The sequence below is a fragment of the Sus scrofa genome, chromosome 11 (genome assembly GCF_054392235.1).
Source record: "Sus scrofa isolate SSC_HxYL_T2T_F1_AM1 chromosome 11, Sscrofa_HxYL_maternal_Yorkshire_Landrace_v2.0, whole genome shotgun sequence".
NCBI classification, from domain to species: domain Eukaryota; kingdom Metazoa; phylum Chordata; class Mammalia; order Artiodactyla; family Suidae; genus Sus; species Sus scrofa.
Genome location: NC_139393.1, coordinates 1951520 through 1977493, shown reverse-complemented (window position 1 = coordinate 1977493; position 25974 = coordinate 1951520). Strand labels below are relative to the sequence as shown.

The following is a 25974-nucleotide window of genomic DNA, read 5'->3' as shown; positions in this document are numbered from 1 at the left end:
AAAGGGTAGAACTGATGACATCACACTGGCCATGTTTTTTATTTTATTTTATTTATTGTGTTTTTAGGGCTGCACCCACAGCATGTGGAGGTTCTCAGGCTAGGGGTCGAATCGGGGCCATAGCTCCCGGCCTCCACCACAGCCACAGCAACATGGGATCTGAGCCACGTCTGCAGCCTGCACCACAACTCACAGCAACACCTGACCCTTAAGCCACTGAGCGAGGCCAGGGATGGAGCCCGTGTCCTCGTGGATACTGGTCGGGTTCGTTACCACTGAGCCATGACGGGAACCCTGGGTTGTGTTTTCTCATTTCTCAGAAACTAGCTCTTGGAAGCTCTCTGGAGAAAGTTTAGTGACGCTGGTCTCTGTTAACTTGTTCTTCGGTCACATGCCCACAGTCTGTAGGGATGAGAACTGACATGTAGTCTCTTCTGTGTAACAGGTTTTTAGGAATTGTGAAGCTAACGTCATTGACTTTTAACTGCTCCATGTCACTTCCCTCCATCTGACATAGAGGATGTAAGTGCTGTCTCTCCGCATTAGTTCATCGCATGCTGTTCTCCACGTAAAAGGTAATTCTTTCATCCCGGATCTCCAAGCCCATCACGTGCCCCCGGCCTCCAAGCTGTTACCGTCTCTGCTGCCTGGAGTGCATCCTTCTGTACCTCAGTCAGTCATGTGACTACTTTCAAGTCGGCTCATTAGATTACACATATCGAGGACTTTGCTTTGGTGCTACTACCTGCACAGGGAACACTGAAGTTGAGAAAACAGCGATGCGGAGGGAGTGGGATGGGCGGGGAGTTTGGGGTTGGTGGATGTAAACTGTTCCATTCAGAACGGAGAGGCAATGAGGTCCTGTTGTACAGCACAGGGAATTGTATCCGGTCTCTTGGGGTAAAACATGATGGAAGATAATATGAGAAAAGGAGTGTGTGTGCACGCGTGCATGTGCGTGTGTGTGTGTGTGTGTGTGTGTGTACACGACTGGGTCATTTTGCTGTACAGCAGAAATTGACTCAACATTGTAAGTCAGCGAGACTTGAATAAAATAGAAAACAACCCTAGTATACCAAAAGAAAAAAGGACAGGGGAGAGATATTTCACATCCATTAGATTGGTGATCTGTTGTGTTGCTTAAGTTTTCAAAGAAAACTGGGTAGAGAGCCTATAAAATCCCAAGCTTGAGAATAAAAGTTGGTCTCATACGTTTCAGTGGAAGTATAGATTTAAGGTGCAGTATCTTTGGAGAGCATTTGGACAGGACAGTATCTAGTCTTTAAATGTCCATATTCTTTACCTATCAGATTCTACGTTTAGAAATTTTAGAGATTTACTTACACAATATGAGCAATCTATGTAAAGATATTTGTTACCGTTTGTTTGAAGCGACAAAAGACTAGAAACAGTATAAACGAGTCACCTGGCTATGATGGAAAAAATGAAAATCATTAAAACAAAGAAAAAGTGGGAGTTCCCATCATGGTGCAGTGGAAATGAATCCAAGTAGGAATCATGAGGGTTCGGGTTTGATCCCTGGCCTCACTCCGTAGGTTAAGGAGCCAGCATTGCCATGAGCTGTGGTGTAGGTCGCAGACGCGGCTTGGATCCTGCTTTGCTGTGGCTGTGGTGTAGGCCGGTGGCTACAGCTCCGATTTGACCCCTAGCCTGGGAACCTCCATATGCCACGTGTGCAGCTCTAAAAAGACAAAAGATTTGTTTTAAAAAGACATTTAAATACATAAATGTTTAAGAAAACTAGTACACGGGAAATAATGGAGATGGAACAGGATGAGATTCACCAAAAATTAGGCAAGATGTTTCAAGTTTCTGTGTACATGTCCTCAGTCCTGCAGTCCCTCTCAGGAGTTTGTACACATACAAGGTGTATTGGTTTCTGCCCCTCATTCCTAACATGCCTGTCACTGCCTCGGTGACAGAAACACCAGGGGCAGCTCTTGTTCTGATACTTGTCTTTGACACGGTTCCTGGCTCAGCTCTAAAACCTGGTAAATTCCGAAGTGATGAGAGCATTTTCTTTCTATTGAGAAGACTCAAGATGGGCTCCTGGATGGGGGCAGGACACCAGGAAGACCTCGATTCGAAGCTTGGAATTTTTCCGTTCCCTGCCCCTCCTTCTCCAGAGAGGAGAGAGGGCTTGGAGATGGAGTTAACGACCGACCAGGCCTCATGAGGCAGCCTCCATAAAACCCCAAAGGAAAGGGAGCTTCCAGATTGGCAGACACCCACACATTGGGGGGGTGACATACCTCAACACCCCCCCCCGGGACAGAAACTCCTGTGCCCAGGACCCCCTAAACCTCATGCTCTGTGTCTCTGCATCCTGCACGACAGCCTTTCACAGGCCTGTGCAGCGTGTTTCCCAGAGTTCTGTGAGCTGTTCTGGCAAAGTAACCCCAAGGAGAGGGTCCTGGGAACTTCCTGATTTGTAGCCAGAGTGGAACAAAGGTGGTACGATGGGGACCCCACCTTGCAACTAGCATCTCTTCAGAGTGGAGGCAGTCTGGTGGGTGTGAGCCCTCGACCTGTCCTGTCGGACACTCCAGGGAAACAGTGCTTGAATTTTTTTTTCTTTTTACAGTTGTACCTGCGGCATATGGAAGTTCCCAGGCTGGGGGTCCAATCGGAGCTACAGCGCTGGCCTACACCACAGCCACAGCAATGCAGCATCTGAGCTGTGTCCGTGACCTACACCACAGCTCACGGCAACACCGGATCTTTAACCCACAGAGTGAGGCCAGAATCAAACCTACGTTCTCATGAATATTATCCAGGTTCTTGGTCCGCTGAGCCGCAGCAGGAACTCCCAGTGTTAGAACTGAGTTGAACTGTAGGACAGCCACCTGTTGTCACAGTATTTGGTGTGGGAAAACCACACACACATCTGGTGACAGGAAGTTTGAGCAGTGAGGTATCTGGAATTCCCACTCTGGCGAAGTGGGTTAAGAATCCAACTGCAGGAGTTCCCGTCGTGGCGCAGTGGTTAACGAATCCGACTAGGAACCCTGAGGTTGCGGGTTCGATCCCTGCCCTTGCTCAGTGGGTTAACGATCCGGTGTTGCCGTGAGCTGTGGTGTAGGTCGCAGATGCGGCTCAGATCCTGCGTTGCTGTGGCTCTGGCGTAGGCCGGTGGCTACAGCTCTGATTCAACCCCTAGCCTGGGAACCTCCATATGCCGCGGGAGCGGCCCAAGAAATAGCAACAACAACAACAAAAGACAAAAAAAAAAAAAAAAAAGAATCCAACTGCAGGAATTCTCGTAGTGGCTCAGCAGTAAACTCAACTAGTATCCATAAGCACTTGGGTTCGATCCCTGGCCTTACTCAGTGGATTAAGGATCCAGTGTTGCTATGAGCTGCGGTGTAGGTCGCAGACATGGCTCAGAGCCCAAGTTGCTGTGGCTGTGGTGTAGGCCAGCAGCTGCAGCTCCAATTAGACCCCTAGCCTGGAACCTTCCTCATGCCAAGGGTTCAGCCCTAAAAAGACAAAAAAAAAAAAAAAAAAAGAATCCAATTGCAGCGGCTCGAGTGGCTGCTGAGTCTTGTGTTCAATCCCCAGCCCAGCAGTGGGTTAAAAGGATCTGGCCTTTCTTTCAGTCTCATTTCAGTCTGGCTCACATTCAGTCCCTGGCCTAGAAACTTGTGCATGCCACAGGTGCAATCCAAAAAAAAAAAAATTAAGTATCTGTGCGACTAAAGGAAAGAAACATGTTTATCCATTCAGAAGTTGAAAGTTCCTTGTTTCTGGTTTTTCGCTATTACACAATAGAGCTGATGTGAACATTTGGGTACCAGTCTTTATCATCAACAGTTTCGTCTGCCATAGTTAAATATCCACGAATATAATGGCTGAATCATGTGATAATTGTGTCTGTCTTTTTTTTTTTTTTCTTCTTTTTTCGTCTTTTGTCTTTTTAGGGCCACAACCACGGCATATGGAGGTTCCCAGGCTAGGGGTCAAATCAGAGCTGTACCCGCCAGCCTACACCACAGCCACAGCAATGCCAGACCTGAGCTGCATCTGCGACCTACACCACAGCTCAGGGCAATGCCGGATCCTCAACCCACTGAGCGAGGCCAGGGACCAAACCCGAAACCTCGTGGTTCCTAGTCAGACTTGTTTCTGCTGCGCCATGACGGGAACTCTGTGTCTGTATCTCTAAGGAATTTCAAAGTGGTTGCACCATTTTACATTCCCACCAGGGGCGTGTGAGCGTTCCCAGTGCTCTGGAAGGTCCCAGGTGGCATAGCCAGTTAAGAATCTGGCATTGCCACAACTGTGGCATAGGTTTCAACTGTGGCGGGCGTTCAGTCCCTGGCCTCGGAACTTCTACAAGCTGTGGATGCAGCTAAAGACAAAAGATGGCTCCTGGTGCCCTATTCCCTTGATAACTCTTGGTGGTGTTGGTCTCCCCCCCCCCCCCCCCCCGTTATTTACTTAAGGATCTTTGGCTGCACCTGTGGCATGCAGAAATTCCAGGGCAAGGAGCAAACCCATAGCACAGCTGCGACCTAAGCCACAGCAGTGACAGTGATGGATCTTAACCACTGAGCTGCCAAGAAGTCTTTTTTTTCCCAGCTTTTTAGGGCCCCACCCACAGCATATGAAGGTTCCCAGGCTAGGGGTCAAATCGGAGCTGCAGCTGCTGGCCTACGCCACAGCCACAGCCTACGCCACAGCAGATCCTAACCCCGTCTTCAACCCACACCACAGCTCATGGCATCACCCAGTCCTTAACCCACTGAGCCAGGCCAGGCCGGGGATCAAACCCACAACCTCATGGTTCCTAATCACATTCATTTCCGCTGCCCCACGGTGGGAACTCCAACAGTCTTCTAGACATTTTAATGGGTGTTTAGTGGTATCTTAAGGTGGTTTTGCATTTCCCTATGACAAATGGTGTTATTATTTTTATTTTCTTTTTGGCAATCCACTTATTTTAATGAAGTCTGTTCAAATATTTTATCTATTTTTAACAATTCCGCTGTTACCTTATTACTGAATTTTAAGAGTAATTTATACATTTTGGATATGAGTCCTTCTAGTATTTGTTCATTCTTTTAACTGAAGTTCTTCCAATTTGATGAAGTCTAATTTGTCAAATTTTGGTTTTATGATTATGATCTTGGTACATACTTAAGTAATCTTTGCCTAAACCAAGGTCATGGTTTTCCATGAGAAGTTTTGTAAGTTTTAGGTTTTATATTTAGTCCATGATGTTTTGAGCTAATTTTGGTATATGACGTGAGATGTAGATCAGTTAAAATTTTTGCATATGAATACTCATTTGTTCCAGCACCATGTGTTGAAAAAGATACTTTCTCCACTGAGTTACCTATGTTTCTGTTGAAAATTTTTCGTTGTTGAAAATTAACATAGTGTACTATGTGTGTGGGTGGGTCTCTTTAAAAACTCTCCAGTGTATTCCACTGATACACCTATTTTTATGGCAACACCACTCATGTGATACTTTAGCATAACTCTTGAAATTTACAATTGTTTTGGCAATTCTAGGTCCTTTGAATTTTTTTTTTCTTCTTCTTAGATCCACACCCACAGCATATGAAGTTCTCAGGCTAGGGGTCAAATCAGAGCCACGGCTGCCAGTCTACACCACAGCCACCGCCACCGCAGGTTGCAGCAACACGGGATCCATAACGTAGTGAGTGAGGCTAGGGGCTGAACCCGAATCCTCATGGAGCTAGTTAGGTTCTTAACCAACTGAGCCACAACGGGAACTCTTTGACTATTTTTATTACATTCAGAAGAAGGCTGGCTGAAAGACGGGAACATCTTCAACTGGAGAACTGATTAACTGTATCCCAACTCTTCTTTTTAAACACCTTTTCATTTTAACGTCCGCTTTGACCAGCGCATCTCAGAAGAAAAGGCCGCTCTTAGGAGTAGGTTTGACTGCAAAGGCGCCCTTCCGCGTCCCCGCGGGGCAGGGGCGCCGCCGGGCGGGGGCTCCGCGCCGCAGCGGGACTCGCCGCCGGCCGGCCTGGCGTCACGACCACTTCCGGGTCACGAGCAGGTGGCCGAGCTGCTCCTCCAGCCGCCGGTGCGCGGGGAAGCGCGCCGCCTGCGCCGCCTTGAGGGCCTGGAAGGCGGCCGCCCTGCGCACCGCGGCGTGGCCGCGCTCCTGCTCGGCCGTGAGGAAGGGCCGGCTCAGCCAGTACTGGTTCTCCGCCTCGGTCTCCAGGCGGCGGATCATGTTCTGCTTCGCCTGAGCGGAGACGGGCCGCGGCCGCCGGTGCTTCCCGATCCACTGCCGGCCGGGGATGCGGTTACGGCGCAGGAGCGCGGTCAGGAACATGGTGCCTGCGGAGGGAACGGAAGCGGGGAGCTGGCGGCGCGCCGCCAAGGGAAGAGGGGCGCCCCGCCGCCGCCCAGAGCCCCAGTCCGAGCGCGACCGCGCTCCCCACTCACCAGCCGCGCGCCTCGGAGACGCCCTCCGCACAGGGGCCGGCACGACGCCGGAAGCCGGAAGCGCGCCGCCCGCTTCCTCGCGCGAATCCTCAGCTCTCGCGAGAGGAACCTCGCGCGACTCGCGGAGCCAGTGGCGCTTCGGAAGCTGGGATTCAAACGGGCGCGGGCGCTAAGGCCGAGCGATGGGGACGTCCGTGGACCTGATCCGAGGCTTCTGCGGAAAGCTGCGGTCTCTGGCCGTCACCCTGGACGGCGAGACGGCCCGGCTGCAGCGAGCGCTGGACGGAGAGGACAGCGGTGAGTGAGGCTGCGGGAGGAACCCTGTTGACTCGGAAGAGCGCTCTGCGGCGGAGGCTGCGGCGGCGGCGCGGGAGCGGCCGCGTCCTCCCCTCGGTTATCCGCGAGGCAGTCCAGCGCGCTTGCGCAGCCTCTGCCCCGCCCGGAACGCGGCGCTGTGTTTTGTGGAGACGAAAAAAGCAATGGCGCTTAGGAACCAAAGTCGGAATTGAGCAAGCAGGTTGGGCTGATGCTGCCCATGCTCATTTACACGTTGTTCGCTCTCAAGTCACTTAGGGTGTGTGCTTATCCACAGAAACAGAGGAGAGGACGAAATGTTTCTCTTGCAGCGGCTCTTCAGCATTGTTGTCTCGTCCAAATGGTCCACAGCTGCTGTGAATGTCAGTATTTTTCCCAACAAATCTTATTGCCAACCCGAACACTAGTACTCCATACGGCTTTTTAAAATATGAGTAAAGCAAAATTTTCCACCACTAACGTTGTATTAGAGACTTTTTTTTTTTTTTTTTGTCTTTTTGCCATTTTTTGGGCCGCTCATGGAGCGGCATATGGAGGTTCCCAGGTTAGGGGTCCAATCGGAGCTGTAGCCCCCGGCCTACGCCAGAGCCACAGCAACGCGGGATCCGAGCCGCGTCCGCGACCTACACCCCAGCTCACGGCAACGCTGGATCGCCAACCCAGTGAGCAAGGGCAGGGATCGAACCCGCAACCTCATGGTTCCTAGTTGGCGTCGTTAACCACTACGCCATGACGGGAACTCTCTGTATTAGAGACTTTTTAAAAAGTTGTTGCGAGAGTAGTTCACATTTTGGAGTTCCCGTCGTGGCGCAGTGGTTAACGAACCCGACTAGGAACCAGGAGGTTGTGGGTTCGGTCCCTGCCCTTGCTCAGTGGGTTAAGGATCCGGCGTGGTGTAGGTCGCAGACGCGGCTCGGATCCTGAGTTGCTGCGGCTCTGGCGTAGGCTGGTGGCTACAGCTGCAATTCGACCCCTAGCCTGGGAACCTCCACAGGCCGCGGGAGCGGCCCAAGAAATAGCAAAAAGACAAAAAAAAAAAAAAAAAAAAAAGTGTAGTTCACATTTTGAGATTATTTTGTGTCATCATTGCCTTAAAATATTGCATCCTGTAAATATAGACTCCTTTTACTTTAATTATGAAGACTTTTCCAGCCATTTAAAAATATTTACACTGTGACTTAAAGAAAATATATGTCTAATAGGCTTTGAAAACGAACTTAGGATTACCAAAGGGGACAGGTGGGTTGGGGGTTTGGGACTGGCAGATGCACACTGAGGTATTTGGAATGATTGGCCAACAGAGACCTGCTCTATAGCTCAGGGAACTCTACCCAGTATTCTGAGATAATCTATGTGGGAAAAGATCTGTGTTGCTGTGGCTCTGGCGTAGGCGGGCAGCTACAGCTCTGATTAGACCCCTAGCCTGGGACCCTCCATATGCTCCCAGTGCAGCCCTAAAAATACAAAGGACCCCCCCAATCACTCTTTATGATCACAGTGGTGAATCTCACAAAAGTCCCCATGAAAGGATACAATTCAGTTCACAGTTTTGCAGCCACCATCACAATAAGTTTAAATTTTCACTCCTCCCCAGAAGCAACCTCTGTTAACAGGCACGCCCCCAAAATCCTGCCCACCTGCCACACTGCGTTATGCAACCACTGATTTACTTTCTCTCTGCATAGATTTGCCTATTCTGGACATTTGGTAGAAAAGAAATTGTACAGCTTATAGTCTTTCAAGACTGACTTCTTTTAGAGTAACGCTGCAGGGTTTATTCATGTCCTAGAAGCATGTTTCGGTATTTCATTACATGTTATTACTGAATAATATTTCATTGTATGGTTTTACCACAGTTTGTTTATCTAGTCATCAGTTGAACATTTTGAGTTGTTTCTACGTTGGCTGTTGTGGATAATGCTGCTGTAAACATTCATGTGTAAGGTTTGGTGTGAACATAATATTTTTGATTCTCTTTGGTATACTCTTAGAAGTGCAATTGCTGGGTCGTATGGTAAACCTGTGTTTAACTTTTTGAGAAACCACCAAAACCACCACTGTGGATGCACCATTGTACATTTGCACCAGCAATGAGTGAGAGTTGGAATTTCTCCACCTCTTTATCAACATTTGTTATTGTTTGCCTTTTTTTTTTTTTTTTTTTTTTTTTTTAAGGGGCATACCCGTGGCATATGGAGGTTCCCAGTTAGGGTGGAATAGGATTTGTAGCTACCGGCCTACACCACAGCCACAGCAACGCAGGATCCTTAACCCACGGAGCGAGGCCAGGGGTCAAACGCTCGTCCTCATGGATGCTACTCCGATTCATTTCTGCTGAGCCACGACAGGGACTCCTTGTTTGTCTTTCAGAGTATAGTCATTCCAGTGGGTGTGAAGTAATATGTCATTGTGGTGTCGATTTACATTTGCCCCATGAAGACAGGTCAGCTTTTAATAAGATCTTGAAAGGAGGCATGTTTTAGGGAATTAAAAAAAAAAAAAAAACTTCTTTTATTAGAGAAATCCTTTTATCAAAAAAACTGCTTTTACATGGTATATGTGACCAACTGATTAGTAAGGAAGGTGCTGGCGCAGTGTGTAAAGAGTGCCTTTTCCATGCCAGGAATAGGAACTGCAAGCATTTACCATAAAGGAAAACACTCCCTCCTCTCCTCTCTCCACTCCCTCCCTCCCTTCCTCCCCCAGCGGAGTGCTGAGTGCCAGGTGTGTTCACTCTGAAAGTTTATCCAACTCTGTGCTTCTCTATATGCATGTTATAGTTTAATAAAAAAAACTTAAAGAAAGGCCTTACCATTTCTTTGCCAATGACAGGATATAAATAAGTGTCTACAAAAATTTTGTACTTCTAAGAAAGTATGCTAAATTACATTTTCTATTTTTTTTTCTCCTTTATTATACTTTTTCCCTGCACCGTTCCTGCGGAAGACTTTGAAGATTACCCACTGCGAGTTTTACATGCTCTTCATTCCGAAGTCCGGACCCTAAAGGTATCACTGCTGCAGTATTAATTTATCATCTTTATGTGGTAAATACTTAGTCAGAGGTAGATTCAAATGTGCTTTCTTTCCTCATAAAAGGATGATGTCAGCACTCTTCTTGAAAAAGCACGTTTGGGAAGTCAAGACAGCATTGGTTTCATAAAGGCAACAAAAGTACTGATGAAAAAAAATTCAGTGGATATCATGAAAATAAGAGAGGTTTTCCGGAAGTATGGATATACTCCACGGGCCAAGAGCAATTCAGGTATGCATAACCTGCATTCTGTCGTAATTGTTTCGGTATTACCGGGAGGAGGCAGCGTGGCTGGACTGCTGTAGCTTGGCCATGGTTTCCAGCTCCGGCTCTGCTGTTGTGTGACTGTCCTTGTATCATTGCTTATTCAGCAATCGCTGTGTACCGGGTGCGGTGCTGCTCGGTGGGGCCATGTACAGTCTTTGCTTTCAGTAGCAAAATGCTAGATGAGAGAAGGGTAGAAGCTACGTCTATGAGACTTTAGGGTAACTGGTTTTTGGTCCGCTCTGCCAATAACTAGTTGAGAGGCCAACCTGAAGGCATGCTATTTCACTTTTCTCATTCTCAATTTCTTCTGTAGAATGAGAGGTTTCGGGCTATATAAACTGATAGTCCTTTTTAGTTCTAAAATTCTGATGAAGGCTAAGATACGGTTTAGAATTTGGAGTCAAGGAGTTCCCGTGGTGGCTCAGTGGTTAACGAATCCGACTAGGAACCAGGAGGTTGCGGGGTTGCGGGTTCGATCCCTGCCCTTGCTCCATGGGTTAAGGATCCAGCGTTGCTGTGAGCTGTGGTGTAGGTTGCAGACGCGGCTCGGATCCTGAGTTGCTGTGGCTCTGGCGCAGGCTAGTGGCTACAGCTCCAATTCGACCCCTAGCCTGGGAACCTCCATATGCTGCAGGAGCGGCTCTGGAAATGGCAAAAAGACAAAAAAAAAAAAAAAAAAAAAAAAAAAAACAGCCTATGGGTCTGGAGGCCGATCAGCCTGTTCAATGTTGAGAAACTCCTCGTCTCACCCATTTCTCCTGTTCTTTCTCTCAAGTAGGCTTTTGATACAGGTGTTCCAGACTGACTCAGGGTAAAAGTTTTTATTTGCATAACAGTCTCTCCTATTTACCTTAGGCAGCTGTAAGTTAGAAATCTAAAATGATGTTATTAAGCTTTGTGTTAAATCTAGATTGTCGTCAATTCCACACTGTAATCAGTGTCATTAGGTGATAAGAGAATTCCGTAGTATATTAAGAAAGAGGCAAATCATATTAACTGAGAAATTAAGAAAATCGTACTTTTATTTGTGGATATTGACTGTTTTTTCACCGTTTCTTAACATTTTAGTTTACTTCACTTCTCTAATAAACCATCAAAACAAGATATGGGTAGGCAAGCAGTACCCATCAGAAATTTATTAAAGGAACAATTGAAATAAAATTTTAGAGGAGTTCCCATTGTGGCTCAGCAGGCTAAGGACCTGATGTAGTTTCCGTGAGGTTGCGGGTTCAGTGCCTGGCCTCGCTCAGTGGTTTAAGGATCTAGCATTGCTTTAAGCTGTGGTGTAAGCCATACCCACAGCTCTGGTTCAACCTCTGTCCAGCCCAGGAACATCCATATGCCGCAGGTGTGGCCCTATAAGAAAAAAGAGAGACCAAAAGAAGGAAAACCTTAGAAAATGAGACAGAGTTCCCGTCGTGGCCCGGTGGTTAATGAGTCCCACTAGGAACCATGAGGTTGTGGGTGTGATCCCTGGCCTTGCTCGGGGGGTTAAGGATCCAGCGTTGCCGTGAGCTGTGGTGCAGGCTGGCGGCTTCAGCTCTGAGTAGACCCCTAGCCTGGGAACCTCCATATGTTGCGAGTGCAGCCCTAGACAAGGCAGAAAGACCAAAAAAAAAAAAAAAAGAAAGAAATGAGAGAATCGGGACTGACTGGGGCGCCTCAGACGGAGCCACCTCATGTGACTCGGGGTGTGAGATGTGCGCGTCTGCTGTGTGACCGGACATGCCCTTGATCATTCCCCCAGCGGATGAGCCAGGAGCCACGGACGCTAAACCAGAGGCCACGGAACAGGAGGATCCTGAGCGGCCTGCAGCTGCGGTTCCAGGCCCTTCTGTTTCTGCGCCGTCTCCACGTAGCCCACAGCTTTCTGACTTTGGCCTTGAGCGGTACATGATCTCTCCAGCTCTGCCAAACCCTCCACGGTCCGCAAACAACGCTCAGGAAGAGCCCGACACTTTAAGTCCGTTTTCGAAACAGGCGCTAGTACAAAGCCCACGATGTGCGCTTAAGATGGATGATTTCGAGTGTGTCACTCCTAAGTTAGAGCACTTCGGCGTCTCTGAATACACCATGTGTCTAAATGAAGACTACACAGTGGCGCGTAAACATGTGAAGAGTAACAGGTAAGCCGCTTTCTTAAGATACGCATTTTAGCTAACGTTTGAAATCATGTGTACTGAGTGATTTTTCCCCAGAAGAAGCATGTTCAGACAGCTTTCCTTCAGCGTTTTTCGGGCCCTTCCTGTTTCAAGCTTCCGAATCAGCGGTTGCATCAGAAGTCACCAGTTCCACCAGGGAGCTGTCCGTGTCCTCGGGTTCGAGGACATCAAAGGAATGATGAGAGTAAAAACAGATGGTGTTTTGTGGCTTAGAGAAGAGGGATACAAAAGAGTAAAATTACTAAACCCTTGTGGTGGCAAGTTGGGAAGGAAGAGGATCGAGGTAGATCACAGATTTCTTTGGCGGTTTTTGTTTTTTTTTTTTTTTTTTTGGTCTTTTTGCCTTTTCTAGGGCCGCTCCCGTGGCACATGGAGGTTCCCAGGCTTGGGGTCTAATCAGAGCTGCAGCTGCCGCCTACACAACAGCCACAGCAACACGGGATCTGAGCCACATCTGCAGCCTCCACCACAGCTCACGGCAACGCCGGATCCTTAACCCCCCGAGCGAGGCCAGGGATCGAACCCGCAACCTCCTGGTTCCTAGTCGGATTCGTTAACCACCGAGCCATGACGGGAACTTGGGTTCGATCCCTGGCCTTGCTCAGTGGGTGAAGGATCGATCCGGCGTTGCCGTGAGCTGTGGTGGAGGTCGCAGACGCGGCTCGGATCCAGCGTTGCTGTGGCCGTGGTGGAGGCCGGTGGCTGCAGCTGTGATTAGAACCTTAGCCTGGGAACCTCCATATGCCATGGGAGCAGCTCTGGAAAAGACAAATAATAATAATAATAATAATTTTTAAAAAATAAAAATGAAGCCATGTTTATCCAGACTTGATGATATATGGCAAGATTTTTTTTCCAGAGTTTTAATGCTAACTTTTTAACCTCATCTTCCCCCATGAATCTCACCAGTGAGGAGGCCAAAGAAACAAAGCCAGTGACCCACGATCACTTCTTCACCGCCCCTGGCCTCATAACCCAGCCACCGGAGCAAAATGGTAAGTGTGAAAACCAAGCTCCTTTTCGGCAGTCCTCTTTCCAGGCTGTCTTTAGACCAAGAAAGATTCTGTCCCTCAGACCTTCTAGGAGCCGTTTGCGTCTCCTCGGTTCATGACGCTGCATTATAGGAAGGACCGCTTCACTCAGGTCCAGCATGCTGTCGTGGGAGGGAAATATAAATCTCTGTATGTTGTCCAGACTCTGCCTGATTATATTCCATACTTGTCAGTTTGCTTGCTTTTTACATTCTAACTTAAAACGTATTTATTCATTCATCGGTCTTTCGATTTAGAGCCACCGGTACCTGTTTTTGTTATAATTCAGCTTCAGCCTGTGGGTTGACAGCAGTCTCCGTTGTCTTCCTTACATTAAGCCACACCCAGAATATAACAGCTACCATTTCAGATTTGGGGTTTTTTACAAGAACTTAAAATTATTTTCATGTAGTATTTTTATATTTATCCCAGCAAACATGAGAACATTGGTCTCCATGCAAATATAAAAATAAAAATCTCAAGAGTTTTATGATTTCTTTGAATAATCGTTTATAATTGCCTGATCTATACCAACTTTATTGGCAAATTTTTTTGAAGTAACTTGTCTCGAGTTTGGGGGGTTTTTTGAGCCGAGCTACCTGTTCTTGTCTGGCCCCCTGCAATAAACCCTTCTCTGCAGTCAGTCAATCTTGTCTATCAGGCTTTCTAAAGTTTTGGGTATATTTTCAGAAAAATTATTGTTATGCGAATTTCAGTGACGTTATTAGCAAGTCCCTCTGACATGAACAGATTTTTACAGTAGAGCTGACTCATGGTGAGCTTAGAGCTCACTTTATAATTGCGTGATTGTATTGAATAGAGGATTGTTAAAAGAGAAAGACGGAGCCATTGCCTCACACCATACGCACAAGTCACTTCCCAAAGGACGATAAACTTCGCAGAGAAGGGTCAAGGGGACTGTGGGGATGCCTTCTGGAGGGATGGACTTTCCAAGGGGTGGCTTAGGAGATCCTTCAGTGTGTGCCGCCGGCAGCGCACGGAGTGGATGCTTCTCGAGAGCGTTTCTGTTGTATTTCAGTTTGACCCTATTTATGCCTCAGAAGCATCATTAGTATAAATTTATAGTCTCTCCTTATTAAAATTTAGTCATGTGTTGATCATTGCTTCCTATATGGCCCATTCATTCCTTCTGGATTTGGTTTTCCGTTTTTTGTTGCTCATTCCTTTTTTTTCGTTTTTGGTTTTTGGTTTTTTGTTTTTTGTTTTGTTTTGTCTTTTTTTTCAGGGCCTCACTCTCGGTATATGGAAGTTCCCAGGCTGGGGTTGAATTAGAGCTGTAGCTGCTGGCCTATGCCACAGCCACAGCCACAGCAGCGTGGGATCTGAGCCGCATCTGCGACCTACACCACAGTTAACTGCAGCACCAGATCCTTAACCCAGTGAGCGAGGCCAGGGATCGAGCCTGTGTCCTTACGGATGCTAGTCAGGTTCGTTTCCACTGAGGCAGGACAGGAACCCCTGTTGCTCATTCTTGCTGACAACTTAGCTGCAATACAGACCAGTGCACTGACAGCTTGGTCTTCTCGCCAGTTTAAAGAGAGCGTTCCGGAGTTCCCGTCGTGGCGCAGTGGTTAACGAATCCGACTAGGAACCATGAGGTTGCGGGTTCGGTCGGTCCCTGCCCTTGCTCAGTGGGTTAACGATCCAGCGTTACCGCGAGCTGTGGTGTAGGTTGCAGACGCGGCTCGGATCCCGCGTTGCTGTGGCTCTGGCGTAGGCTGGTGGCTACAGCTCCGATTCAACCCCTAGCCTGGGAATCTCCATATGCCGCGGGAGTGGCCCAAGAAATAGCAACAACAACAGCAGACAAAAGACAAAAAGACAAAAAAAAAAAAAAAAAAAAGAGTGTTCCTCCTGCTCTGGCGTCTGTCGCTGCTGTGAGCAGCGTGCTGTCATCCTGTCCCCCTGGAGCTAGTGCTGGTGGGCTGGCCTTTTCTGGTCCCTGGTCCACAGACCTCTCGGCTCCTCCCGGCTCTGCCCTCACACGGCAGGGCCTGTGCCTGGGCTCATGGCTGAGCTTGTCGGGACCCAGGTGCTTCGGTGTGTGCTTGGGAGCGCCAGGTTAAGTACATGTTGACCTCTTGTGCCATTTGCTTCAAATCTTTATCCTTTTTAATTAAAGTTATACATGAAGCGAAAGCCCCAGCCCCTCTCCATTGTTCTCCTTCCCTCTCCACGAAAAGTAACAATTATTCTAAAGCGTAGGCGCTCCCGCTGCGGCACAACTGTATGGGCAGTGTCTGGAGCACTGGGACACAGGTTTGATCCCTGGCCTGCACAGTGGGCTAGGGAGCCAGCACTGCCACAGCTGTGGCATGGGTCACCACTGTGACTCCCGTCTGATCCCTGGCCCCAGGAACTCCACATGCCTCTGGGCAGCCAAAATAAATAAATAAATTGTAGTTGTGTTTTAAAATTTCACATAAATGGAAAATCGGATTCATAGTCTTTTTGCCACTTTTTTTTCACTCAACAGTATGTTTTCTGTATTAATCCATGTAGATTCATTTCTTCCATTTTCATTGTTAAGTACTATTCCATTGTATGAATAAGCCATATTTTATTCACTTGCTTATTAAGGGATAAATTCTTATCTTCCTTTTTTTAAAAAAACTATTACAAGCCATATTCTAGTTAAATTGTCCCTCATTAAAAAAAAAAAAAATTGGAGTTCCCATCGTGGCACAGTGGTTAGCGAATCCGACTAGGAACCATGAGGTTGCAGGTTTGATCTCTGGTCTTGCTCAGTGGGTTAGGGATCCGGCGTTGCCGTGAGCTGTGGTGTGGGTTGCCGACAGACTCAGATCTGGCGCTGCTGGGGCTGTGGGCTAGGCTGGATTCGACCCCTTGCCTGGGAACCTCCATATGCCACAGGTGCAGCCCTAAAAAAAGAAACGATAAATAAAAAGCAAACTCTCCTCGTACAGACGTGTTTCTCGTATCCTGGAGTAAAATCTCGAGGTCAAATTGGATGCACATCTTCACTTATTCTAGAAAATTCAAAACTGCCACCATGGAGTGGCTATTCTGATTGTGTTCTCACAGCAGTGTTGGACTTCCTCTTGCTCCATCTCTTCCAGCACTTGAGTTTTATTTTTAGACTTAATAAAATTTGGCCGGTTTGATCATTTTCGAGCATAAAAGTCCTCAGATGTTAGACAGGGACCTTCCCCACCCTCTTCATTTTTCTCTTCAGAAATTTGATCTTCTCATCAGTCTTACGCAGGTTTTATTAGGTTCATATACAGGTATCATCTTTGTTGCTCTTGTGAATAATACTAGTTTTCAAATGCTTCTTATAGTTTATCGATCTTATACTAGAACTATTCATTTTTTTGTGTTGCACTTGCAACCTTGCTGAACTTCTGTGAGCACGATGATAATTAGATCATGAATAAGACAGTTTTGTTTCGTCCTGTCCATTCAGTCACACGTTGTAATTATACTTTAAATTATTAACAAAATAAAGTATACAGATTATATGGACAGATCATAACATAAAAGTTAGAAGCTCTATTTCACCCTTTTTTCAGATGTTTATTTTCACCGCTGTCTGTGTCTTCTAGATGCTGACTGTACACACTCCCCCTTGGCACCTACGTTCTGCACTCCTGGTCTGAAAATCCCTTCTACAAACCACAGCACAGCTTTGGTAAACTTCCGTCAAGTTGGAGGCACTAATCTTTTTCCCACCGAATCACATACACTCTTTCCAGATTGAGTTCATTTAACAAACAGAGACTTGGGAGTTCCCATCCTGGCTGGGTGGGAACACATTTGATTAGCATCCATGAGGTCACAGGCTGGATCCCTGGCCTTGCTCACTGGGTTACGGATCCGGCGTTGCCAGAAGCTGTGGTGTAGGTCGCAGATGAGGCTCGGATCCCTGTGGCTGTGGCTGTGGTGTAGGCCAGCAGCTTCAACTCTGATTCCACCCCTCGCCTGGGAACGTCCATGTGCTGTGGGTAAATTTTTTTTTAAGTACAAAACGCAGAGTGCTGCAGCCTTTGGGAGTGGACTTATGCTATCCCCAGAGGGTTGTTAGCAGCATGTATCAAGAACGTCATGTGTCTTTCATAGCTTTTAAGCAGACCGTATTCTAAGGCACACTGGGACCAAGACTTCTAAGAAGACAGTTAGAAGGGAAGGAATAGCAGAACGTGCTTACAGCTAAAGGAGAACTAAAACATTACGGTAAATCACAAGGTCTGGTGTCTGTGATGAGCAGGTTTTGATAAACGGATAAGAACATGGAGAAAGAATGTTTTCAAAAAATACTTAATGTGGAAATGATAATATATGGCTATGTACCCACATACACATATTTTAGGGGAAAAGAATGGCTAGAAACACACCAAAATGTTGTTATCTATGGGTGTTTTACTAGGTAATCAAAATTGCGTCCCTTTTTAAAGTTGTTAAGAAAACTTACGGCAACCAGTCTGGCAGCTCCGGCCGTCCGGTAGAAACGCCAACAGTGACAGAAACGTTCTGTCACCTGCTGTGCAGCACGGTGGCCCGCTCACTGCCGAGCACCGAAAACTGTGGCTAGTGCGTCTGAGAAACGTTCAGTTTTTAAAATTTGATTCATGTATCATGAAATTCGGGTGGTGGAGGGACCGGGATGGACGGGGAGTTTGGGGTCAGTCTATGCAAACTATTCCATCTGAATGCATAAGCAGTGCGGTGCGTCCTGCTGTGCAGCGCAGGGAACTAGAGCCCGTCTCCGGGACCGAGCACGACGGAGAAGAATATTAAGTGTGTGTGTGTGTGAAACAGAGTTACTTTGCTGTGCAGCAGGAATTGGCACACCCCTGTAAGTCAAATATACTTTAATCCAAAAAAATGTAAGTGGCACCTGGGACTTCAGTAATCCACGGTCTCTGTTCCGTGCCTGTGGGAGGCACGCCCTTGTCACCCATCCCGCTGCGAGGGAGACGGGCCAGGGCAGTGGGAGTGAGCGGCCGTCTCCCAGGCAGGCGTTGGGGCAGAGCACAGCCTTGCTCTGACCCTTTTCTGGTAGGTGCCTGCGTCTGGGTGATGGGTCCGTCTAAATCTGGGCTTCAGTCAACAAGTCCGTTTAGATTTCACATTAAGCCCGAGCTCAGCCTTAGGTAATGAGGGTGGCAGTGTGCCATCCAGGTGCCATTTCTTTGTGTTCTTGATTTTCCTCAGGACTCGGTCAGGGAAGAGGGGGTCATTTGGCAGCCTTAGAGACCCCCCAGAACTAACAGTTGACCAAGGAGGAGTTCCTCCCATTGTGGCTCAGCGGGTTAGGAACCCGAATAGTATCCAAGAGGATGCAGGTTCGATCCCTGGCCTCAGTGGGTTAAAGATCCAACCTTGGCACAGCTCCAGTGTAGGTTGCAGAGGCACTCAGACCCAGTCTTGGCTGTGGTGTAGACCGGCAGATGCGGCTCCAGTTCAACCCCTAGCCTGGGAACTACCTTATGCCATGAATGTGGCTATTTAAAAAAAAAAAAAAAAAAAAAAAAGGAAAAAAAATTTACTGACTTTAATTTACTAGATTACTTTACACCATAATAATTGAATGCTTTGTTTCTATTCGACAGGTATCTGCAAATTATCCCTCATCAAAAGCAAACCGTTCATCATGTCGCGATTTGGAAATGAAAGAGCGTGCGTCGTTAGCTGCACACTCAGAAGAGAGCTTTGAGAATTTTGCAGACCCCTCTTCTCCTACTATCTCCGCTTATGAGAATCTGCTCAGAACACCGACGCCTCCAGAAGTAACTGCAATTCCAGAAGATATTCGCCAGGTGAGTCTTCCAGCTGCTGTTTGTGTTCCTGAAAAAAGACCTGAAACTGATCGAGGATATAGTATTTATCATCGGACTCATGTGCTGGTTTGGATCAGAAGCTAAATTCCGGGCTGTGAGGACCACCTGGCTGAGGCTCTTCAGAGCTGAGGACAAGCCGGTGATGTCATCACACTTTGGTGCCCTCGTGAGGCGTTTTCTGTCTTCACGTCATGTTCTAAAATGTGTTCTTAAAATATTTTTTATTCACTGTTGGACTGTGATCCCCGCATTGACTGCGGTTTCCAGGGGTGCTTCTGGCAAAGTCAGGACCGCCATTCAGGAGGTGGCCTGTGGGGCAGCGGGTTAAGGATCCGGTGGTGTCGCTGCAGCAGTTTGACCCATGGCCTGGGACCGTCGGTGTGCCACGGACAAGGCCAAAAAAAGAAGAGTGTCACTGACCCAACGTCTCTCCAGAGCTGAACTCTCGCAAATTCCTGGTATCAGTGTTTCTTAAAGGTGAGACGTCTTGGACCTCAGTTTGAGAAACACTTGTTTAAATACATTAGAATATCTGAATCTTTTTTTTGGCTACACCTGAGGCATATGTAAGTTCTCGGGCCAGGGATCAAATCTGAGCCGTAGCTGCAACCTGTGCCACAGCTGCAGCAATGCCAAATCCCGGATCCTTAACCCACGCTCTGGAGCTGGGACTCACACCTGCACCTCTGCAGCTACCAGAGCCGCTGCATTAAGATCCTTAACCCACTGCACCCCAGTGGGAACTCCCTAGAATATCTGATTCCTTAGTACGGTGTAACTTCTCTATAGTCCGCTGCTGATTCATAACCACTACCCAACTCTACTAAGTAACCACCAGCCTGGCTCTGAGCAGCCCCGTAATGCAGGTTCGCGTCGGGCAGTCCGTCGCGTGGGCATGTGGGATTCTTCCTGACCGTTCCAGGGGCCGTCCCAGCCTGGGTGCCGTTGCAGTGGACTCGCCCTCAGGTCCCACTTAACTGTTTGTCATCCTCCTTCCCACCTTGGCTGCTGCCCTGGCATCGCGACAGACGGAGGGAGGAGGTGCGTCTGGGCTCTGCAGCCTTTACGCAGCGTGTCCGGAGGCCACAGTGATCCTTCTCTTCTCATTTCCGTGTTAGAGGAGGGAAGGCTTGTATGTAATGTTTCACTTCTTTATGGAAAAATCATGGCTGATGTTTCAGATTCCTTTCATACTCTTTATAGCTGATGGTCTTTCTTTTGAGCCTTTATTTCACCGCTTTCTTATACATATTTCCCCAGCATCTTTGTAAAGACTTGATTTGCTTTTTTTGGGGGGGGTGTCTTTTTGCCTTTTCTAGGGCCACTCCTGCAGCATATGGAAGTTCCCGGGCTAGGGGTGGAATCAGAGCTACAGCCACCGGTCTACACCACAGCCACAGCCACGCCAGATCCAAGGCGCGTCTGCAACCTACACCACAGCTCACGGCAATGCCAGATCCTGAACCCACTGAGCAAGGCCAGGGATTGAACCCAAAACCTCATGGCTCCTAGTCGGATTCGTTAACCACTGAGCCACGACAGGAACTCCCCAGAAATCACACTTCTGCAAGCTACACTTCTAATATCTCTGTCTTTTTTGTGCTGGTAAACATGTGTCTGTGCTATTAAAAATTCTGTTTCAAATAACCCATATCTTCCAGTTTTCCTTGGCTTTTCTTCAGTGTTTCATAACAACTTCCAAATGTATATTCTGTTGTTCATATGACTTAATAAAAAGGAGTTTGCTTTTTTAGATTCTGTCAAAGTACAACTCAAACCTCGCCACTCCGATAGCAGTGAAACCGGTGCCACCTGGCAAAGTGTTCCTTCCCCGACGTGAAGGGCAGAACACCCGAGACGCTGGCAACAAAGAAAACCGCCGAGAGTGAGAGCGTGAGTGGCCAGAGCACACTCCCTGCCTGTCACTCCCACACTGGCCCATGTGGTGATGGCTCCTGTGTTGGGTCATTTGTTTTGTTGATGGCCTTTAATTATACTTAGTTGCTACTTTCTGTTTGTATCTTTGTACAGACTTGCAGTGGATCCATCCTTCCACTGTAGAAACTGAACAGGCGGGACTCTGCGTTCGTCACAGCCCCCAGCGCCTCCCCCCTTTGTCAGCCCAGCCCGTGTTCAAGACGAGCGTGGACCCTGATGTCACAAAATGCTTTCTCTTAAGGCCAATGCAGTCCAACCTCTGTCTCACTGACGTGTCGTTCAGCTCACCCCTTTCGAAAGATGATTTCAGATTTACTCTGCTTGATGGGACAAAGTGGCTTCAGTAGTATTAGGAAGCAGGAGTAACCATTTCCGAAATTTACATGTTACTGTTTGCTACTCAGATAAGGCCAGTGGCTGTCCCCTTGGGAAGGGATGGTGTGGCTGGAGCCGGGCTTCGTCCTCGGTCTGCTCTCCTGTCTCCTGACTGGCCCAGAGCTTTTTACACCTTTTATTTCAGTATTGTTTACAGGCCTGGGTAGTGATGCCAGAGGAGGTGTCTCAGGTGCGGTTATGGACTCGCCTGCTGTCAGGACAGGTTTTTTGACTTGTGATCGTTTTGCCTTCAAATCCACTCTTGGCAGCCCCGGCTGAGACCTCACCAAGTCCCCTCTCCAGCTTGGCGGCCCAGCGGAGCCCAAGCGCGCCCCTGCCCCCCACCCTGGAGGTCATGAGGACGCCTCCCGGCCAGGTGCCCTTCCTGGGCTGTCGGCGGTGCCTCTAGAACTGTCCCGTAGCTTCAGAGGGCCCTGGGCAGGGAGCCGAAGACCCTTCCCACCTAAGTGCAGCTGTGGACTCCTTGTATCTGAGTCAGTTTGTGAACAGCCAGTGGGGAAAGAAGGACCTAAGATGCTGTGGCGCCCAGTTAAAAATCTGAGGAGCTCCCACAGTGGCACAACGGAATCTGCAGTGTCTCAGGAGCGCTGGGACGCGGGTTCGATCCCCAGCCTGGCGCAGTGGGTTAAGGATGTGGCTTTGGTCGCCACGGCAGCTCAGATCTGATTCCTGCTCCATGAGCTCCATGTGCTGCGCAGCAGCGAGAAATGGGGCGGGGGATGGAGAAGGAACAGTGGACAGGTGTGACAAGGGGCCTTGGAGGCGCAGCTCTGGGGAAGGGGACATGAAGATATCCTTTTATGGTTGTGCCTTGAACGTTCAATGTGAAGACCCATCACCATGTGTCTCTTCATTTTGTCAGAAATTATCCCTAAAACAAGACACCTTGTTTCTTCTAGGAACGACTGTGTTGTCATTAAGTTTTGCTAAATACAGTGTAACATTCAGGATACTGAGCTTTGTTCTTCAAGGTAAATGAGCTCTGGCCAGCCCTGTGTATGGTGGTGACTCCCAAGTTTACATCAGCCTTTTGTCTGCTTTACCACAGCTCCAGGGACGCGAGTCCAGGGGCCCTTGGGTGGGAGGGAGCGTGCGCCAAGTGTGCCAAGGACCCAGTCCTGGAGTTCTAATACTGGAAGCAGGAAAGAGGCAGAAGAGCAGAGGAGATGAGGAAGAGCCAGTGGAGCAGGAAGAAGACGTTTCAAAGAGAGAGTGACGGATCCCATCACGAGGCTGCGAACGCAAGGCCACAGACTCAGAACCCAACCTGCAGATGCGTCTTCCCGGCAGCGCTGATGGGCTCGTGCTCGGCCGGGCGGGGAGCGGACCCGAGGGGGCTGCCAAGGAAGCAGAGGCCACGGACCGAGACGGAGCCGGCAGGGAGGAGGGGACGTGCAGCAGCAGCAGCAGCAGCAGCAGCAGGGGTGAGAGGAAGGCTCTCAAAAGACGGAAAACGAACTTACCTGCAGCAGTGCCGAGGGCCTGCCCGTGTCTGCCGTCTTTCCTGACCCTACGCACTGCTCCCCTCCTGCGATCCGACTCTGTTCCTCGCAGCACCTCAGGCTGTCGGAGGCTGTGCAGCGCATCTCTCACGGCTCCTAAGATGCACCCGGCCCCCAGCCCCAGAGTCCTGGACCTTCCCTCGGGCCCCAGCCGCAGCTGCCCTTCCCTTCCCCGGAGCTGCTCCCTGCCCAGCTGACTCCGCGCCCACCACTCCTGCCCCTTCACGGAAAACCACAGTCCGTCTTCCCCGGAAGGACCCGCAGCCCAGCTCCCAGCCAGCTCTGGGCCTTGGGGACCGACTGGGCAGAGCAGCACGCTTTTGTGGACGCGTGGAGACACCACCAGGAGCCTGCGGGGGGGAGCTGCCTGAGGGCGGAGCTCCAGTGGGACAGGTGAGCGCTGGGGGACAGCGATCCGGCCCAGCCTGAGGCCAACCAGCTGGCACCCAACGTTTCAGGTGAGAGACTCAGATACTTGTTACGTGAGACTCTTAAAAGGCCGGGCTCACTCTGTCTAAGATTTTACTGGAGTTCCCATTGTGGCTCAGCAGTAATGAGCCCAACTAGCATCCATGAGGACACGGGTCCCGTCCCTGACCTCGCTCAGTGGGTTAAGGACCCGGTGTTGCCGTGAGCGGTGGTGTGGGTCACAGATGTGACTTGGACCCCAAGGTGGCAGCTGCAGCTCCAACTCGACCCCCAGCCTGGGAACTTCCATAGGCCGCAGGTGCAGCCCTAAAAGGGAAAACAAAGGTTTTACCGGTTTTCTCACTCAGCAGCCTCTTCTCATCCTTTGTAGCACTTGTCAGAACGTGTGACAGAGTATTCGAGTGTACGCTTGGTATTTCCCGCCCCGCTAGACCATAAGCTCAGTGAGGGCAGGATCTCGTTGGCTTGCTCTGTTCATTATTCCACTGGGACCTGCCGACTTAAAATGCTCACCGAAGGGCCTAGTGATAGCCTCAGACCCTGCGGGGGCCCCTTATGCTAGGCGTGGTTCTAAGTGTGTTGATTAACCCATTTAATCCTTAAAGTAACTCACCCAGTCGTTGGTAGAGAATCACTCCAACTCTTCCGATGGGGAGACGGAAGCTTTCAGGATGGCCTCTTTCCGTGTCGTTTCCCGCCCCAGACCCGGCTGCGGCCTCTGGGGGTGTGGTCCCTCCCTCCACTCCCTGCCACCCCCCACGACTCCCCTGACTGCCTCCGACAGTCCGCTTTCGCCTCAGCTCCAGCCAGACTCCCGCTGAGTGCTGCCTGATCCTGAGCCCTGCCGTGTCCTCTGATGCCTTTCAAGCATCCGTGTCCACAGCTTCTGCTACCAGACCAGGGCTTTCTGAGGAGGCAGCTGGGGCGGGGGGTTGACTGCCCCCCAGGCCCAGTCTCTGGTCCACGGGAGGACTGCATCCAGGTGTTTATTCCCTGGATGTGTGGGCGGAGGTCAAGTAGTCAGAAGTACCACAAATGCTGAGTTTCCAGTAATTCTCTAGAACTGAAGCAGATTTTGAAATTGTCTCGGGTGGTTCACCTCATTCACAATTGAAACTGCCTTCGCTTCATCCTGGGTGTGAACTGTTCTCAGAGTTGGTTAGAGCTGGGATGACCTGCTGGCCCAGGTAGGGTAGGAAATTCTGGCAGCTCCAGACACATGAGGGGCTACCGACGCCTTTTTTCTTTGGTTTTAAAAAGCTCTTTAGTGGCCACTGCCATCCAGCAGGCCCTTCTCTGGGCGCCTCTCATTGGCTCCTCCCAACAATACCTGAGGTAGGCGTGTAATTACCACACTTTCATATAATAAATTCTGCACAGCATTCCCAGGCTGACAAATTTTGCTTATTAAAGTTATCCCAGGTTTAGTTTATTCCTCCTATGAATTACGGGGTAGGGGATCAATGACTTGTCTTCATAGGATAGACTAAATTTTGCATGCTTGTTCCCTTAAAACTCCAAGAAACACAGCAATTCGCAAGAACACCCTCTGATACAGTTCACAGCAGAACAGCCCTCAGCTGGCTGCCCTGACACTCCAACCGGAAACCATGACCACTCCATTTCCTTGAGAGACGGTTGTTTGGGTTTGTAGAAAAACTGAAACGGGTCATCCTGCAGAAGACACTTCACGGGGGCGGCACCAGCAGAGCTGGCGGAAGCCGGCTCGCAGTGTATTGAGGACAAAAGAAACCATGAGGAAACAGGTCTCAGCTCCTCTGCGGTTCGCTACTTAGGTTCACAGCCCGTGTAGGAGCTGCTGCTGAACCCCCTGGAAGCTCAGTCACTGCTCGTCAGTGGCGACAGCGCAGGGAGAGCAGGCAGGGCAGAGCTGCTCAGCACAGCTGAGCACTCGAATTCTAAGTCGCTCAGTTTCCCAAACATTAAGTTTGAACATCATAAAGCGAAAAGACGGAGTTCCCTTCGTGGCTCAGTGGTTAACGAATCCGACTAAGAACCATGGGGTTGCGGGTTCGATCCCTGGCCTTGCTCAGTGGGTTAAGGATCCAGCGTTGCCATGAGCTGTGGTGTAGGTTGCAGACGCAGCTTGGATCCCATGTTGCTGTGGCTCTGGTGTAGGCTTGGCAGCTACAGCTCCAATTCGCCCCCTAGCCTAGGAACCTCCATGTGCCGCGGGTGCAGCCCTAGAAAAGGCAAAAAAAAAAATGAAAAGACAACCCACAGAATGGAAGAACGTATTTGCAAACGATGCAATAGACAAGGGCCTAATATCCAACATATACAAATTCATACAACTCAACAACCCAACTGAAAAATGGGCAGAAGACCTGAGTAGACATTTCTCCAAAGACGACACACTGAATGGCCAACAGGCACGTGAAAAAATGCTCAACATCACTAATTGTTAGGGAAATGCAAATCAAAACTACAATGAGGTACCGCCTAATACAGGTCAGAACACTGGAGAGGGTGTGGAGAAAGGGGAGCCCTCCTCCACTGCTGGTGGGAATGTGAGTTGCTACAACCACTATGGAGAACAGTATGGCGGTTCCTCAGAAAACTAAATACAGAACTACCATGTGACCCAGCAATCCCGCTCCTGGGC

The 25974-nt window shown here is 49.1% G+C and overlaps 3 protein-coding genes across 10 annotated transcripts in view; 2 read left to right on the top strand and 1 right to left on the bottom strand.

Moving 5' to 3' along the window:
- ZDHHC20 (zinc finger DHHC-type palmitoyltransferase 20) overlaps positions 1-3532 on the top strand; it is an 81874-nt gene extending 78342 nt beyond the window's left edge. For 2 of the 3 annotated variants that reach the window (XR_014818921.1, XR_014818916.1), the window contains one exon: positions 446-575. The gene's annotated coding sequence lies outside the window, so the exon portion shown is untranslated. Of the gene's footprint in view, positions 1-445; positions 2608-3181 lie in introns of those variants that run through there. The other variant, XR_014818914.1, reaches the window with a different exon arrangement.
- Positions 446-24730, top strand: SKA3 (spindle and kinetochore associated complex subunit 3). 6 transcript variants are annotated; one of them, XM_084981226.1, is made up of 9 exons: positions 446-575; positions 9715-9776; positions 9867-10032; positions 11816-12194; positions 13140-13225; positions 16849-16934; positions 18856-19062; positions 20838-20976; positions 21115-24730. In XM_084981226.1, the coding sequence occupies exons 3-8, from the start codon at positions 9948-9950 to the stop codon at positions 20970-20972; spliced, it is 978 nt and encodes a 325-aa protein (XP_084837352.1). In that variant the 5' UTR covers positions 446-575; positions 9715-9776; positions 9867-9947; the 3' UTR covers positions 20973-20976; positions 21115-24730. The 6 variants fall into 6 exon arrangements, 2 of the variants coding, with proteins under 2 accessions (XP_084837352.1, XP_020921104.2); XM_021065445.2 differs by lacking the exon at positions 446-575 and adding an exon at positions 6583-6750; XR_014818913.1 differs by lacking the exon at positions 16849-16934.
- MRPL57 (mitochondrial ribosomal protein L57) lies at positions 5761-6499 on the bottom strand. Its single transcript, XM_021065451.2, has 2 exons — positions 6454-6499; positions 5761-6345 (listed from the first exon to the last, which is right to left on the bottom strand). Exon 2 carries the CDS (start codon positions 6338-6340, stop codon positions 6032-6034), a length of 309 nt encoding a protein of 102 aa, XP_020921110.1. The 5' UTR covers positions 6341-6345; positions 6454-6499; the 3' UTR covers positions 5761-6031.
- Positions 24731-25974: the final 1244 nt, after the last annotated feature.